At 38.1% G+C, this 18,680-nt stretch overlaps 1 protein-coding gene across 2 annotated transcripts in view; it reads right to left on the reverse strand.

The window, feature by feature from the left end:
- The window catches only part of VPS41 (VPS41 subunit of HOPS complex), a 170,898-nt gene that overhangs the window by 118,956 nt on the left and 33,262 nt on the right, over positions 1–18,680 (reverse strand). For both annotated transcript variants that reach the window (XM_054237008.2, XM_035253207.3), the window contains one exon: positions 12,328–12,405. In XM_054237008.2, coding sequence (XP_054092983.1) covers positions 12,328–12,405 — 78 coding nt within the window. The remainder of the gene's footprint in view (positions 1–12,327; positions 12,406–18,680) is intronic.

Here is an 18,680-nt window from a genome sequence, read left to right on the forward strand (position 1 = left end):
TTAGTCAGCTCAATCAGACCCCCTGCTTTATCGCAAGGACAAAGGGCTTTCTGTATCCTGGGGTTTCTGGCCTTGGTGTACCAGAAGAATCAGATCACACTTGGGCTTGGAGAATGGGTGCAAGGTTTTACTGAGTGGAAGTAACTTCAGCAGATAGGGGAGCCAGAAGGGAGACAGTTTTCCCCTGGAGTTTGGCCGCTCAGCAGCCCAGGCTCTCCTCCAACCTCCCAGGCCAAACTCTGAGTTGTTCTGCCGGTCAATGGCCTGCCAGTGGGCTGGTGTCTGTCGGTGCCTGTTGGTGTACTCTTCAACCGATGTGCTCCTCTCAGCCTCCCAGTTGTGTGTTCTTCTGCTGATGTGCTCCTCTTGACGTCCAGTTGCTTGTGTCTCTGTATGCTAGGGTCTCAGCACTTTTACAGGCACAGGATGGGGGCGTGGCAGCAGGGTAGTCTCGGGAAAGGCAACATTTGGGCAGGAAAACAGAAATTCCTGTCCTCACCTAGGTGCTTAGGTACAGGCCCAGGGATGGAGCCCTAGCCAGGGACCATGACCTTCCCTTCCCAGTATTTCCTTGCCCCTCTTCCATATCATGTCTTTACAACTTTGTAGGAGCAAAAATACAATTTCCCTTAGAAGACACAAAAACCACAAATTATACATGAGAAGACTGATACATATTTACTGAATTAAAATAAAAAATTTTTGAACCTAAAACACCATAAATGAGAAACTGAAAGATACGCCCACAGACAGGCAGACATCTGTGACTCTTCAAATAAGAAGTTGTGTCCAGACTTCCTATGCCTTCCACCCTGGTGGAGAGCTTCCAATTCCCTGGCACAGCACCAGAATGTGGTATTGGTCAGATTTGTAAATGTTGTGCCAACTTGATAGGCATAAAATGGTACCATATTGTCTTACTTCACATTTCCCTTATTACTCTGTGACTACTACAGGATCTCTTCACATGGCTACTGGGCATTTGGTATTCTTCTGAGAACCACCTGTTCATGTCATTTGCCCAATTTCATTCTGAGTTGCTTGGGTTTTCCTTACGGGTCTGTAAAAGTTCCTTATGTAGGTAACATTTTAACAAAACTATATATACTTTTAAAACTTGGTACTAACACCTTCTAATTAAGCTTTTAAAGAACTTAGATAATCAAAACAACTGCACAAGCAAAAGAAAAAAAGTTCAGATTTAAAATATTAATTTAGTGTGAAAGTGAATGTTTTCCTAAAAGTAAATCATAGGGATTTTATTTAATAATACCAAGACTAGTAAATGTTAAATTTGACTTGCTAGCAACTTAATTCTTCTGATTTTGAGCCATCACATGAGCCACCCCGATCAATATTATTTTTGCTTATAAACAATGAACTTTTTTTATTATAAATCAATTTAGAACCTTACATATATGCTGGCAAAGTACATAAACAATTTTCAAAAGTAAACAGTCTCATTAGCAACCAGAAAAATACAAACTAACCTGATAAATAGGAATCTAAGTGGCAATGAATTTTCAAATAATAACAGCCAATGTTGGTGATGAGATATACTGATAAACTCTCAGTTGGTGAAAACATATTTCGGTATAACCTAATTGCAGGGAAATGCAGCAATCTGCAATAGAACCCTGAAAATGTTTATAGCATCTGTCCAGGTGATTTCACCTCATAGAATTTATTCAAAGGAAAGAGTCAGTCACAAGATCCCCATGCCACCCAAATATTTAGCATCACTCACTATGTGTACAGGACACTGAAAAGTTGGTTCCTGAACAACTTAGAGCATAACAAACTTGCTTTTTTTCTGTAAGAAACTGCTTCTATATGATTAGAGTAGGACTCACACACATTTCTGCCACTAAGCAATGAAAAGTGCCCTAATATATTAATTTTCTTTCCACATCAGTAAAATGAAATCAGATTTTTAGACTACCCCACAGGGCATATGATTAGAGTAGGACTCACACACATTTCTGCCACTAAGCAATGAAAAGTGCCCTAATATATTAATTTTCATTCCACATCAGTAAAATGAAATCAGATTTTTAGACTAGCCCACAGTTTCCTCTGAGATGAAACTCCAGGCAACTACTGATCTGCTTTCTGTGACTATAGATTTGTTTGCATTTTCTAGAATGTTATACAAATGCAAATGTTATAATATGTAGCCTCTTGAGTCTGCCTTCATTTACTTAACATGACAGAGCTGAGATTCATCCATGCTTAGCACGTATCAAAGTTCATTATTGATGAGTTGAATGGCCATTGTTTGGATATACCACATTTTGTCTATCCATTCACCTGCAAATTGACATACAGATTGTTTCCAGTTTGGGACTATTAGAAGTAAAACTGATATGAATATTCGTGTAGAAATCTTTGTAGGAGCATATTTTTTCATTCCCTAAGTTTGGAAAGGCTGGACTGTATGATAGGTGTATGTTTAATGTTTTAAAATGTTGCCAAACTGTTTTCCAAAGTGGTTACACTATCACACATCCACCAGCAGTGTACAAGAGTTCTAGTTCCCCCACATCCTCACCAATACTTTGTATGATTAGTCTTTGTAATTTTAGCCATTGTAAAGGTATATTTAGTGGTAGGCATTATTCCATTTTAATTAGTTTTAATATGATTTTTAAACAAAGAACTAAAATGTTAAGATTTAATAGGTGCCCATGGAAGTAATGAAATTCTTCTTCCCAGAAGTATAAAAGACTTCTAGGAAGTCTTTTAACCAAATAACAGGAATGCAGTGGAAGTACAGCCATACCCAAACAATATGGTTTAAATTCTGGGTAACGAAGTTGTGCATTTTCAGTTGCCATGGACCCTCAGGTCATGTAACCTGAGCATGTTCAAATGAACCAAGCATGCAACCACAGGGGGAACCTAAAAGCAGGGAATGAACTAAGAAGTGAACACCACACAACAGAATCCAGGATCCAATCAGGTGGAACTCTAGCATCACTCTACGGCAGGATCCAGTCAGATCCTGCCAGCATCACACCATTACAAGATCCAATCAGATCACAACTCATTATCTGATGCTTATGAAACCTGACCCACCCCCAGCTCCGGGAGACACTGCCTTGAGAACTATCCCTGGTGTTCTTCTTACTTGTTACGAATAATAAACTCCCTTTACTAAATACTAAATCTTATTATATTTCCTTGGTTCTCGTCATTGGGTTGATCCCTAGTCCAGCAATCAAACTAACCTGTTGTGTGGTAACAAGAATTTCATGTCTTGAGTGGATGGATGAAAAATATCCTTTAAGTGTTCATCTATCCTAATATATCATGATCCTATTAAATGAAAAACATTAGGAATTACAGCCAAATATATAATTTCTAGATACAGTGAATAAAACAAAGCCACTCAAATAGAAAAACAGAGCTTGTTTAAGAAAGCTCATTTTGAAATATACCCTGGCATGGTTCCCAGAGACTAAGAAGTCTATTATTAACAAAACAAACTCAAGGTATAAATAATTTGTTGTTAAACTATACGCACAGACACTCATACCTTATTCATATGCAAAGACCCTGCTTCCTGGTCCATGACATCCGATTTACCATAATCCTTCTGGTTCACTTAGTTCCCTAAACTCTCTGAACTCCAAAATTGGTCACCACAAAGACACTCCCCTGAAAACATTCCATTCTTTTTCCTTTGGTCATCTGGCTAAACCTGCCAAATAATTTGCTCCTATTACATCTCACCATCCATTCTTTCCTCTCCACTCCCCTATTCTCAAGATACTACTAGATAATTAAGACAATAAACATGAAGATAAAAAGTCCATGGTAAACGTTCCTCACCCTTTGGTGATTCCCTGTTTCATAAGAATGCATTCCTCTGTCTTGACACCACTCTAACAACCCAGAAAATGCACAATCCAGATTCACCTCAAATTTCACTTTCTTCAAGTTCCCCATCTCCCATTTGCAAAAGTGGAGATTCCTTCCCTAGGTCTCCACCTTGTTCATAATCCTTTTAAAGCTCTTACTTTGCAATAATGTCGTTGAACCGCAAAGAAAGAACCACCAGAACTGAGAGTACCCTCTACTGAAGAATGAAATCCAAAGGTTTCAAACAACTAAGCCCCGGTCTACCACCCAGGACAGAGTCATGTTCCAAAAAGTTAAAATTACTTCAACCCTGACTTTGAAATATGCGACATACCAGGGTAATTTCATTCAGCGAAGGAATACTTTCAGTTTTAGCTATTTAAGGGATATTTGCCCAAATGCAGTTACCACTGAAGAGTCAGATATTAAACATTCTGTAAGTATGACACTTTAAAAGACCACAGCGTCCTGAATTCTGACTATGTTTTCTTAACCACTTTGGTGCGTAGAAGCCATCAAAGTTATTGGGCTATCTATAAATACTTAACCCATAAACTTGAGATTATTTTTTAATGCAGAAAATTGGAAATATGACTTGCCTTGGCATCAGTTATCAGAAGTTGGAATGATTTCCATTTAAGTAATTCTCAATTCATTTGACACATCTCTTATCACTGAAAATATGGAGTTCCAATATAGAAAACAAGTTCTTTAAACACACAAGAATCTGAGACCTGTCAATCAGTCTTAAACAAGTATTACAGGCACTGGCACATCTGAGCCGACAATGAATCACTTTGATCAGAACAAAAGATACATGCCCTGCTTCCCAATTAACGATGCCACATCTGGAACTGCATCCTACAGACAGTATTGCTAAAGGCCGATAAGCAAGTACAATTAGACCGAGAGTAGAGAAGGGTTTCTTCGTTCAAGGATACACAGCTTAAGTTTACAGATTTGCTCCAAATATTCTTTCAACATCACACGGGCCACATTATGAACAAGGCCAAAACAAGACAGGCTGTTTAGGAGAATAATGAATGTATGGCATCTATATAAACTTAAAAGAGATTGTCATGGCCATACAATTTCATATAAGGTACACACGAAATCCTGTTGTGGGAGAGGAAGGTATAAAAAACCTTGATTCTCTGGAAAATACTCTAAATATGTGGCCCTTTGCAGATTTAGAACTATGGATTAGTTCAGCCAACTTTCGTCAATTTCTCATTTTTATCAGTTCACCAACTTTTATGTTGAGCACTGAGAATGCAGAGAAAAATTACACAAACTGTCCTCAGGAAATTAGCATTCTATGGGGAAAATAATATTGAGGCAAATAATTGTGACAAAAGTACCCTATGTTCAAGAAGTGGAAGTTAAAAAAACAAGTGGAGGTCATACCAAGAAGGAGGTGGTTAAGCCGTGTAAAGGGTAAAAAGGTGCTTGTGAGTACTGAAAACGCAGTTTAAGTAGCGTAAAGGAACACTGCATCTTCAGGATTATACTGTTAGAGAGGAGAGAAGGAAGACGATGGTTTCTTTGGCTGAAACACAAGGAGAGACGGGTGATCCTCCAAACACGCATATATCAATCCGAAGAAAGAGAAAAGAGGAACCGACTTATATTAGAAATGAATGACCTAAGCCAAAGAAAGCAACGAAAGGTCAGGAGTCCAGCCCGAAAGATGGTCAGGCCCCAAGTCCAGGGAGGAAAATGAAACCGTTATTACCCACAGATGAGGAACCAGTCACAAAAACATGCCTTGAAACTTAGTTTAAGTTAGGGAAGTGCCCTAGTAAGAATGTCTCGCTACACACGGGAGGTCTTGAATGTACCGGGAGAGGAGGGTAGAAGAGTAGTGGGCATTGAATACATAACCAGAACAGCTCAAACCTGATTTACATCACATTTCCTTCCTTGGTACCTTTCACACCTGGAAGGATCTTTTAAAGTCTCTTTAGTTTCTAAACTTTGATGACTTTATACATTCCCCAAAGCAACTTTAAAAGGTATGAGTATATATTAAAAACTTAAATACTGCTGAAAATGAGGGTTACTTTCTAAAAGAAAGATTTATGACTCTGATCTTTATTAGCTTGAACTGCCGTAACAAAATATCATAGACTGAGTAGCTTAAACAACAGAAATTCTCCTAGTTTTAGAGGCTGGAGGGCCTCGATGTGCCAGCATGGTCAGGTTCTGGTGAGGGTTCTCTTCCTGACTTGCAGACAACCTTCTTGCTGTGTCCTCACATGGCCGGCAGGAACAAGGGAGGAAGGGAAGATCTCTCCTGTCTCTTCTTAGGTGGTCACTAATCTCATCTTGAGGGGTGCACCCTCACGACCTCATCTAAATTGCTTTTAACTTACTTTTGTTTTTAAAAGTCAGAGTCTTGCTCTACCATCCAGGCTAGAGAGTGCAGTGGCACAATCATAACTCACTGCAGCCTAGAACTCCTGGGCTCAACTGATCCCCCGCCTTAGCCTCCTGACTTTACACCATGCCTAGCCCTCATTTGAATTTAATTACCCCCCAAGGCCCCAGTTCTAAATACCATCACACTGGGGGTTAGGACTTCAACATATGAATTAGGAGGTGGGAAATAATTCAGTCTACAGTAGCTCTCAATATAAAATTTCTAATTATACATCCAATGGGCAAGTGAAGGTAGAAAAATACAAAGGAGAACAGAGGCTCCCAGAGGCCCTCCTGAAAGGTAGTAACAGAAAATCACCAGTTCCATAGATATGTTTCAAAATAACATTATCAGCCAATATATACATTTACGGGATACCAAATGGCACCAGAGAAAAGAGAAAGGGCGAGGAAGAGGAGAGAAGTGTACCACATGAGACCTGGCAACTGCCCTCTAAGACTTTAAATATGAATATGAGGCTGGTAATGACACTAGGAGGGGCTACACTACAAGTGAAATAGTCATAATATAGGAGTTCAGAGGAAGGAAACACCTCAGGGATACAACCCAAGGGAAGGACTTTACAGAAAGAATGGAGATTCATAAAAGTGCACTCTAGAGAGAAAAGAAGTGATCAAAAGCTTAGAAACAAGCATGCCCAAGGCAATATTCAGAAGGTGGGGAGCAGATAAAAATTACAAGAGAGGGAAGAAATTTAAACAAAGATTAGAAAGGTGGGTTTCACGAAATGACCAGGGTCTGGACAGAGGTCTGGGTTTTTATCAGCATATGAACATGAAAGGTATCAGCAACTAAGGAATATTGTCTGTTAGTTTAATCTCAAATCAAAAACAGGAATAGAAATACCAATAGATTCTGCTACCTGGCAAGGAGGATCATCAGCCCACCTCTGCCTCAAGAGATTAATTTCAAAAATGTGATATTTATCTTAACACAAAATGCCCACTGAGCTCCTGTCTTGTTTTAATCTCTTTTTGTTGTAGTCGTCCATTTTATAAATATTTATATAACGTCTCTTGCCATAGAGCCTTAGAGCAAAACCTCATCATTTTCTATCCCTAGCAAAGAAAGAAAAACACATAAAGGTAAACAGTAGAAATTTATGTTTGATCAGCAAGTTCTTTGCTCTCTCACTAGCACACTTAAAGGAATAAATATTTAAAACACACGGCATAATGCTCCAAAATATTTAACAGAGACATGGCACAATAATTTGATCATTCCTTCAAAGTAAGTACCCTTAATTAACAAGTTTTAAATTAAAATGCTTAAATAAAGGGGAGACTAGCAAAGAAAAAGTAACTAGAGTCATGCACTACATAACAACATTTTGGTCAACAAGAGACCACATATACCCACTGCTGACTAAAAAGCCAAATTGTAAAATACTCTGAGATTCATTCTGAGCCAAATAGAGGGACCAGGACCCATGATCCAGGACTCAAGGGGTCCTCAGAATATGTGCCCAAGGTAGTTGGGTTACAGCTTGATTTTACATGTTTTGGGGAGACATAAGACATCAATCAATACATGTGAGGAATATATTGGTTTGGTCCAGAAAGGTGGGACAACTCAAAAAGGAGATGAGAGGAAAGAGGGACAGCTTACAAGTCACAGGCAGATTCAAAGATGTTCCCAACTGGTAACTGGTTGAATGAATTGAGTTATTATCTAAAGACCCAGAATCAGCAGAAAGGAGTGTCTGGGTTAAGGAGTTGTGGAGACCAAGGTTCTTACTATGAAGATGAAGTCTTATAGGTGGCACCCTTAGAGGTAACACCTTTAAGCTACTCTTCAGGATCAGAAAAAGACCTGGAAAGGGAAAGAGATTCTCTGCAGTATGTAAAGTTTCTCCACAAGAGACAGCTTTGCACAGCTATTTCAAAATATGTCAAAGAAATACATATTAGGGTAAAATACTTGGACTTCTTTCAGGGCCTGCTATCTGCCACGTGGTGCTATGTTAAAGTGAGGTTGGAATTTGGTATCTCACTTCCTTTCACACTACGAAGAGTCTGTTTTGCCAGTCTTAAGATCTTAATGCTAATGCTGGTCAGTTGTGCCTGAATTCCAAAAAAGAAGAGACTATAATGAGACATGTCTGACTCCCCCTTCCCATCATGCCCTGAACTAGTTTTTCAGGTTTTCTAGAATCCTGAGAGGAAGAATCCATTCAGTACACTGAGCAGCTTAGAATTTTATTTTTGGTTTACACCATATACTACAGTAGTCTCATGAGACTGTTATGTTTTACAAGCTGTCTTTTCCCAAACATTTAAATTAAAAAAGATGATAATGGAGCTGGAAAACTATCACCCAGTGTCACTGTGCCCTAGTAGCATCACAGCACAACACACTACTCACGTTTGTGGTGACGCTAGTGTAAACAAACTTAGCTGCCACTCATATGAAGAGTGGCACACACAATTTTGTACTATGTAATACTTGATAATGGCAATAAACGACTATGTTGCTGGCTAACGTGTTTACTATACTACACTTCTTATCGGTATTTACAGTATATTCTTCCTACTTATAAAAAAAGAAGTTACCCGTAAAACAGCCTCAGGCAGGTCCTTCTGGAGGTATCAGGAAGAAGGCACTGTTACTTCCAGTAGGACAAGATGTGGAGGTGGAAGACAGTGATACTGATGATCCTGACCCTGGGTAGGCCTAGGCTAATGTGTGTGTTTGTGCCTTCATTTCTAACAAAAAGTTTTAAAAGTAAAAAAGAAAAAAAAAACTAAATAAGAGCTTATAGAATAAATATATAAAGAAATATTTTGTACAGCTTTACAATGTGCTTGTTTTAAGCTGTGCTATTAAAAAAAGTCAAAAATTCTAAAAATTCAAAGTTTATAAAGTAAAAAAAGTTACAGTAAGCTAAGGCTAACATATTAGTGACGAAAGGAAATGTTTACATGAATCTAGAGTAGCCTAAGTGTACAGGGTTTATAATGTCGACAGTAGGGTACACCACTGTCCTAAGCCTTCAGTGACTCAATACCGACTCACCCAGAACCACTTCCAGACCTGTAAGTTCCATTCATGGTAAGTCCCCTATACAGATGTACCATTTGTCATCTTTTAGGCCATATTTTTATGGTATCTTTTCTATACATAGGTATGTTTAAATGAACGAATACCTGCCATTATGTTCCAACTGCCTACAGTATTCAGGACAATAACAGGCGTACAGGTTTGTAGCCTAAGTGTATACTAAGTGTATAGTAGGCTGTAGCACCTAGGTCTGTGTGAGCAGAGACTATGACGTCCACACAATGACAACATCGCCTCATACCACATTTCACAGAATGCATCCCACTGCTAAGCTATGCATGACTATACTACGATTAATAAGGTTATACGGGCACAAATATCGTGGGATTTAAAAGGAAGCTAAGATTCTGTAAGGATTCTTAAGTCACGTTATTTTACTGTGAGTTAAGTAAAATTGCTTTCACAATTAAGTTTTGAGTTAACACAAAGCTATATCTAGAAATAATCTCAAGAAAGTATTTATGGCCAAAGCATTTTAATTAACATAGGCTGAATATTCTGAAATCTGAGTAACAATATGCATAATAAAGTTTCACTCTAGCAGTTGTCTTTCTTCATCAACAAAAGATGGCGGTAACTGTAGAATATATAGCCATGGGAATAACCTAAGTGTCATGATTCACTTACAAAATGATCTCTGAACAGTATATCAACCTAGGAAATTTGGTACGATTCAGAATTGAGTAGCAGAAAGGGTTGCTTCAAAACAAGGATAATTTGAGCATTGCTCAAGCGCAACCAAAGACATGTACACATGTATAGGTGTTTGTGCAAGTGCGTGCATATCACTGACTTACGACTTAGATAAAGTACAAAGATTTCCAATGACAGTTCCATGATGTGTACATACGTAGATCATGTGAAAACCACCAAGACTCTTCTGTGCCCCCTCCCCAGGTCAAACCATTATTTCAACTGTATTGCTACAGTTTAGTTTTGCTTTTTCTTGACCACCATATAGAAGTCATCATATGACATGAACACATTTGCATTTAGCTTCTTTGGCTGAATATTGTCTATGAAATTCATCTATCAATAGTTTTTTCTTTTTAATTGCTAAGAATGCACCATGATTTATCCTTTCTACTATTGATGGGCATTTGAGTTGTTTCTAGTTTGAGGCTATTATAAATTAAGCTATTATCTGTGTATTTTTTTGTGGACATATGCACTGCATGCATTTTTGTTGAATACACACTTAGGAGTGCAAATTGTCAGGTCATTCGGCAGACATATGCTTGACTTCAGTAGATTCTGCCAATGATCACAAGGAAGCCATGGCCTAATGAGAACTTTCAAAAACAGTCTATCAACTTCTTGAGTATGGCAAACAAACAAACAAAAATAGCACCAAATTTTCTTGCTCCCTTGCCAAAAAGAGGTGCAAAGCTACAGAGGGCTTACTTTTCAAAGATGCTATATAGTCAAGACTGAAAAAAGAAGTGAAGAAAGATTTGGACAAATGTATGGATCATACCATAAATTACCTGAAAGAGGATGGATGTGGGATATACTTGACATAAAACAGACAACAGAGAAGATATAACTGAAGGCTTATACCGAATAGGTACAAGGACTGACTTTTGGCAATGGACCCAATGGTATACGCCTGTGAACGTTAGCAAGCAAACACTGCAATTTCTATTCAGTATCGAAAAGACAGAAGCAGAGTGTCAGGGACTCATTTAATAGGAGTAGGAAATTTAAGAAACCATACAGCCAATCTCTTTTAAAGGCAAGGGGGCACTCACAGCACCATAAAAAAGAGCCCTGGCCCAGTACTGGGTACACATTTTAATGATGGCAACTGAAAGACCAAATGCTTTGGTCATCAAGATGGGTGTCCAACGTCCGGGGATAGATGAAGGAGAGTCAAAAGTATATTCCTCTTGCCTCAAAGGGATTTGTCTGGTGCATCAGGATGACTGGAGAGCATAATTCCTTGTCTGTGCTGCTCCAACTATCGTACTCATTCCAGAGTTCCATTTCTTTTCAGCAAAACAAGGCAGCCCTTTTCCTTTCCCATGTGTCAGCTTTAGAAACTGTAATCTCCTTTCTAAACTATGTCAATAGATCCAAAGACAGATCTTTTGACAAGTGCTGATACTTTCTTCAAAAGAGTAGTATTTGTCCCCCAAAATGATCACCTTTTTCATACCAAATGGTTGTGTCATATTTATACAACCATGGACGTTCTTGACACCTTTAAGGTACACCTTAAACACCAAGATCAAGCTTCAAATTCAACATTACCTTCATCCTCAATGATTCCAAATCACAATTAAAAAAGGAAGCCTGGTTCTTTGCTTTCAATCAATATAATCCCCTAAGAGTCCAAGCATCAAAACCATCACATAAAATATTTTAGCTTTATGTATTTAGAATAAACTGATCCAGTAAGGTGACCAATCAATTTTCAGTTACATTTGGCATCTCAATAAGAAGACAGGGCATGTGCTTAGAACTGACAACAGTCACTAAATGAGGGGGTTGATACTTTAAGGATTCCACAAACTTCCAGAGTATGTAAATTAGCACTATTATTCCCTAACAAAGCAGCATTTTTTCTTTAAACAACAACTCACCTAGACTTTCTACACTGTCACAATTTTAAAAGAACACAGGAGTATTCTAAATGCCCCCAAATTAAAGCCAAATAGATGACTATAATTAAGTAAAGAATTCGTAATTAAACGAGTGTACAGAATTTTACATGGAGTTTGCATATAAAAGATACCCATTCAAAATATATAATGAATCTATCTAGACCCCTTTCTTTATAAGATCACCTTTAAATTTTTAGAATATATTATAAAGTTCGAATTTATACTCTTATCACCGTGACTGAATTAAGAAAGATGCTCTATATGCTATTAAAACAAACTGCTAAACTAACATTTTAAAATACAAACGCTTAACACAAAGCTGAGCTCACACATTATTTTATACGGAATACTCACTACATCGAACTTCTGCGTGATGTTTCCCTGGACATCGAGCAAGCACACCTTGCCGTAATGTGTGCCCAGCGCCAAAAACTGTAAGAAGAACAAAGGGGCCAATCAATATACTATTAATACACAAGCAGTAATAAAACCATTTTTAAAGGCAAGATGTTTAATGCATAAATGATCTGCCACGTCTCAGAAGATACGCATTCCTTGCAGAAGGCTTGTTTCCAGCTTCAGGGAAATAACGGAATAGGGCCTATTTTATTGTGATAGTGCAAGCCAGCTGTCAGAATGACTCATGAGGACCCTCATCTGCTGACAACTAATGGTGTGTATGCAGTCTATACACAATGCCTGATGGACTGAGGCAGTAAATTAAAAATGCAGCAGTGAAAACACGACCAACCTATAGCTGAACTCAAAGTGAGAAGAGAATGATTCAGAAACTCACCCTCGTTTATGGCCAATGTGTAAATCAGTGCTATCGCTTAAGCTGCACACATATACAAACAACAAATTATTTTTTCAAATGGAAAATCCATGCCATATTGAGACCAGAAATCTCAGGTGTGACATCAGTTAGCTTTAGGATGCTTCTATAAAAGTTAATGTATAATATTGAGTGTAAATATTTTTATTCTCATGCAAAAAGAAAACCTTTTCTGTCATAAAATAACGTTGAGCTACATACTCATCTTATGTCGTAACTCCTACCGTTTCTTTAATTCTCTGAACTAGCCCTAAATAAACCTGAAGAAACTTTAGGACTACCTGAAATATGACATGAGAGTTTTCTTCCTTTTTATTTATTAAGCATTACTCAAATCGTCCGAACTCCTCTGTATTTCATTGCATGTGAGCATGCTTCATTGCAACCCATAATGAAATGCTCAAATTTACAGGCACTACTAAGTGTTTCAGTCAAGCAGCACAATCTTTAGAAAATAACCTTACAGAAAGTCAAGGTTTAAAAGGATTTATCAAAATGGAATTGCTTAAAATGAAATTTCAGTTCAGGCACTTAAAATATGAAGCTACATTAAAGAGGAGTCACAAAAAGGGAAAGAAGGGGTTCATTAGAAATTCATCCCCTGCAATGCCTTTCACTCCTGCAAGGTTGCCTTTTTTCAGGAAGAAAAAAGTCCCCAGGGTAAAAAAATCAATACTGGTTAATAAAACATCAGGTGTGCAGACATAACTAGGTATGACGATTCCGCTGCACAGGCCTGCCTGAATGCACCAGGTGCCATGACGATTAGTCATCCAGGGCAGACAGCAAGCCTGGTGAAAACACAATGCTTGGGCGCTGGAAGGGAAAGGGCGAAGAGGTAATTCTGGGGGGAAATTAGTCTGAATATTTAAACCAAACAGGAATATTTCCTCTGAAGCAAAAGAATATTCTAATCAGAAATAGAGGACTCAAATGATTGTAATTTTACCTCCACAGTGACACTGACAATATTTAAATAAAAAATATGGTAAGAACTGAAAACAAACAATACTCCATTCTGAGGCTATCTATAGTAAGAAAGAATGGGTCTTAAAAGCTCACTGCACCCCAAGTATTTCACAATATTGATTCTCCTCATAAATACTGTATTTAGTTTGTTAGGAAACTAAGGGAGAAGGGAGCTTGGATCTTTAAAATGCTTCAATGCTGTCATTCTCTGATACCTCTGAAAAGGCCACTTTTGAACTTCTATTTCATGGAAGTTAGAGTTTTTATGCAGGTTTTATGTAATTTATCCAAGTATTAATTCCTTCCCTTCTTTTTTCTAAATTACTGATTTCATTTAATATTTAAAACAGAAAGAAAATATAAAATAATTATTTTGATTTTATATTCTCATCCTAAAAACTAAAACTATGTTAGAACATTTTGGGAAAAAAAAGATTCAGGGATTTTATGACATGTTACCCTGCGTTTAGGAAAACATTTCATTATTAGATTAGATAAACTAGTGCTATCCCCTTTTAGAAATACATGCTCTTCAAAAAAATTTAATAAGCTAATTATAGTTATTTAACTACCAATATTTTGGATGAGTCATATTTTCATCACTTACTAATACTTTTGACTACTTAAAATATAGCAAAAAATGCAAAATGGCCACAAATGTGACAATATAAATACAAATTCTCAAATTTTACCCCCCTTCCAGCCATTAAAAGCCGTGAACTTTTGTAACTATTGAATTTTGTTTCTTTTTTTGTAACCTGAAAATACTTAAAATTCAGGATGGGCAAAGAATAAATATAATTTCATTAGACCCTTTCATGTTTAATTACAAAAACTGGACTCGTTTTCTATACTACCAGATTGGACATCATCCACTAAGCACAACTGCTTTTACCTTAAACTTTGTATAAGTAATTTAACTAACTGATAGATGTACTTCCATAAAAACTGGACTTTATATAAGGAAACAAGCAGTAAAAGTGATAAGCAGTCCTTCGGACATCACAAAGCAGACAAGAAGTAGCACATTTTAAAATCTGGTCAACTGTCTAATATCATCTACCTTTCACATAGCATTTTATAGTATTCAAAGCATTACAGCAAGGAGTGCCTTCAATTACACAGGAGAAAATAAGTTCAGAAAGTTGATGAGACTTCCCTGGAAACAGTCGATGAGCAGAAGAATTAGGGCCAGGATTAAAAGCTAAAACACTCTTAACTGGATCAGAATCCTCTTTAGAAACACGGACTTCAGATAAAGAGTGCATGTTCTAAAAGTTAGCATCGATTACTGTTCCCAACCATTAGGCTCTTTGGCAAAGTTGGTTTATGTACAATGTAAATAAAGTTTGACCTCTAGGCAGGCCAACTTTGTTCTCCGTTTCATTCATTCACTGGTTCGTTCAACAAACACACAAAAAGCACTACAATATGCTTACACAATGAGCAAGTTTGACTTAAAAGGGTTATGGTATAATAAGAGAAACAGACATAAAAATGGATTAATTACAATTAAATTTAAAGAGTATGTTTAAAATGGAAGTATCTCTAAAACCCTATGGAACACAGTAGATGACAGCTGTGCTGAACTTTGAAGAAGAAATTAGAAAACAGACACTAAGGCAGACAGGGTAGGCTTGTAGTAAAAATATTTTACGTAGAGTGGATACAACTTGCTCAAAGACACAGAGACACATAAAATGCAGGACAAAGTCAAGAAATTATGGATGACACATCTAATTCATACCCAGGGGAAGAGACAGGTGATAAGGTTGAAAAGGTCAGCTAATATGAGGCATTCAAATATTTATGAAGAGATGAAAGGCAGGAAAGTAGAGGAAATCCGAGTGGGTAGGCCTAAATCATTAAGTCATCAGGAAGCCAATAAAGAATTCTAAGAAGGAGGATTACATGATCAGGTTGAGGTTTCCGGAAGATTACTTTAGCAGAATGTTATGAACAAACTAGGGTGAAAGCAAATGTGAAGGAAAATAGACAAGTTCAGAGTATGTATGTTAGTTCCCAGGAAAAGTAAAGAATGCCTGAACAGAAGAGAAGAGCCTGGATGTCTGTGGATCAAGCAGAAGGGTGTGTTGAGAGTAGAAGCAGCCAAGTGTTGCTGCCAGAGCACCGCACTAATGGCAGAAAGCAGTAAGACACAGGCCAATAATATAAAGGGAGCAAGATCTTAGAGAGCTTTACACACAGCATTAAGGAGCTCAGGTCTTATTTCATGGTTGATGAAAAATCATACCAGGGTTTTAAAATCTGTATTTTCAGCAGATCATTCTGGCAACCAGGTGGCAGATGGGTTTAAAGTAGAAAAATTAGAGGCACAAGAGATTTATTTACTATGTAGAGGCAGGAGAAGATAAGAGCCTAAGCTAGAACAAGAGTAGTAAGAAAATCACCAGGACTTAGGGAATGGCTAGGTGAAAGGGGAGAAGGATTCATCTGTGGCTTAGGTGACAAAGGAGGCGGTGACACCACCAAACGGGATAAAGAACAAATACAGATGCAAGTTCAGAGGGAAATGAAAGTAAGTTCATTATGGACATACTGAGGTTCAGGTAAAAAGACAACAACAGATAAAGATGTTTAAGAGGCACCCAAATAAATATGCGTGCTACTCCAGAAAAGGTCAGTGTGCAAGTGGTCACAGAAATCCTGAGATTTAAAACCAAGATAAAGTACAAATTAAGAAGAAATATGGATAATGGACCAAATCCTAGGAAAACCAACATGTAAAGGAAAAGCGGAAGCAAAGCAAAGTGAAAAAAACCAGAAAGAGTTATCACAAATGATCAAGAAAATAGAAAAAAAAAAAATGGTGTCATGATAAAGAAGTTCTGAGAAGAAAGGGGAAATCCACAATTTAAAATCAGCAAAATGTCCATCAGCTGGTCCATCAGCAAAATGTCCAACAAAACATGGCACACTCATTCAATGGAATACTATTCAACAATAAAAAGGAATGAAGTACTAATACATACTACATAACAAATGAACCTCAAAATCATCACATTTGCTTGAAAGAAACCAAAACAACAGATCAAATAATGTTTACTGCATCTACATGAAATATGCAAAAACAGGCAAATCTACAGAGATAGGAAGTAGATTCCTGGTTACCTGCAGGTAGCATTAGAGATACTCCATGACATAATATGTATCTCTAAGAAACAAGGGAGGCAATGTGATGAAGTGAAGAACCAAAGTAGACAAAAAGATTCATGGATAGGAGGAAGAACATCTCTGGAGGTGGCTGGGTATGGTGGCTCATGCCTGTAATCCCAGCACTTTGAGAGGCTGAGGTGGGTGGATCACCTGAGGTCAGGAGTTCAAGACCAGCCTGGCCAATATGGTGAAACCCTAACTCTACTAAAAATATAAAAATCAGCCAGGTATGGTGGCGGGTACCTGTAATCCCAGCTACTCGGAGGAAGAGGCAGAAGAACTGCGTGAACCCAGGAGGTGGAGGTTCCAGTGGGCCAAGACTGCGCCACTGCACTCTAGGCTGGGCAGCAAGAGTAAGACTCCATCTCAAAAAAAAGAAAAAGAAAGAAAGAAAATCTCCTGTGGGTAAGAATGGGTATAAAAAAGAGGTCAGGAATTGAGGATGATCATACCTGACAATTTCAATCTTCTTACATAGATATGACATCATCCTCTAAGAAAGAAGGGACAGAGGTTCAGAAGAGGGACTGAAGGAACTGACAAAGGACAAATAATTCAGCACCATTTTTAGTGACAAATTTACCTAGGTGTGTGAGTCTGTACCAGCACATGGCTGTCCAGGTCGTGAGAGCACTAATTCAGGATTGAGAGTATGGCTGAGGGGCACAATGGGAAGACAGGGACGTAAGAGAATTGAAGATGCTGGTAAGACAGAATTAGGATAATCAATCATTTCATAGACATAGAAAAATAAAAGAAAAAGAACGAATGGATTAGAGTTCAAAACTCCATAAAGTCATAAAGCTTGTGGGAAAATGAGCACAAAAGCTTGAAGAATAAGGGGTCAACAGAGTGTGTCATGGAGGCTAGAGATCCTCAGTTTCAGTGCTGACACCATCCAAAGTACGGCCTTACCAGTGAGGAGAAGAAACAGGGAAGAGGTGAGGGTCACTGGAATTGAATTTGGTTGAAGAACTGCAAGGCCAGTCTTCAATGAGTGAAGAAAAGTGACCGAAGTTGGACAATGGCAGCAACGGAAAGGGCTCGATGGCACTGCAGCCAAATAGCAGGCAACTCAAAGGAGAGGGCTGCTGGTAAAACGAGAGAAAGAAGGCCCACATTCTGATGAAGTGTTGTGGGTACAGGACTCTACTGACCATGAAACAACGTTTGAAGTAAAAAGAAACTGGGTGGGAAGCAGGGGGAGGATGAGGCCACATTACTGGTAACATAGGATAAAGCCAGGAGATGGGTCAGACAAGCACAGTTTACTTTTTGTGTAAGGATTAAAACTTCCCAGGTCACAGGGAAGAAGAGAGCAGCGGTTGAAGCTCCCTGGCCTCCAATATTCTGACTACGACACAAACTGTTTTCGTCCAAGAACAGGCTACGAGTGCTATACAGTACTTACCCTGGACCCAAAGTTGGTGGGAGCTTTGTTATAACAAGGAACCAGATGTGGAATAAATTCATTCCCTCATATAAGTACTAATTGGGGGCATTTCTACTATTCCTAACACCTACAGTGTCATCGCTTTTACTCTTATAAAGGCACTGAGCTTCACTTATTTCTAATCTTAACAGGTTCCTAATTTAATCCTTATAACTTGAGGAATTAAGTGACCAATACGGTTTACAAAAACCACATCACATAAATCTTTCACTTTGATCACTGTCTACATTCTACTTAATACACTCTTGGAGTGTGTTGTATGTGTGTGAGTGG

Source organism: Callithrix jacchus, chromosome 11 (assembly GCF_049354715.1).
Source record: "Callithrix jacchus isolate 240 chromosome 11, calJac240_pri, whole genome shotgun sequence".
Classification (NCBI taxonomy): domain Eukaryota; kingdom Metazoa; phylum Chordata; class Mammalia; order Primates; family Cebidae; genus Callithrix; species Callithrix jacchus.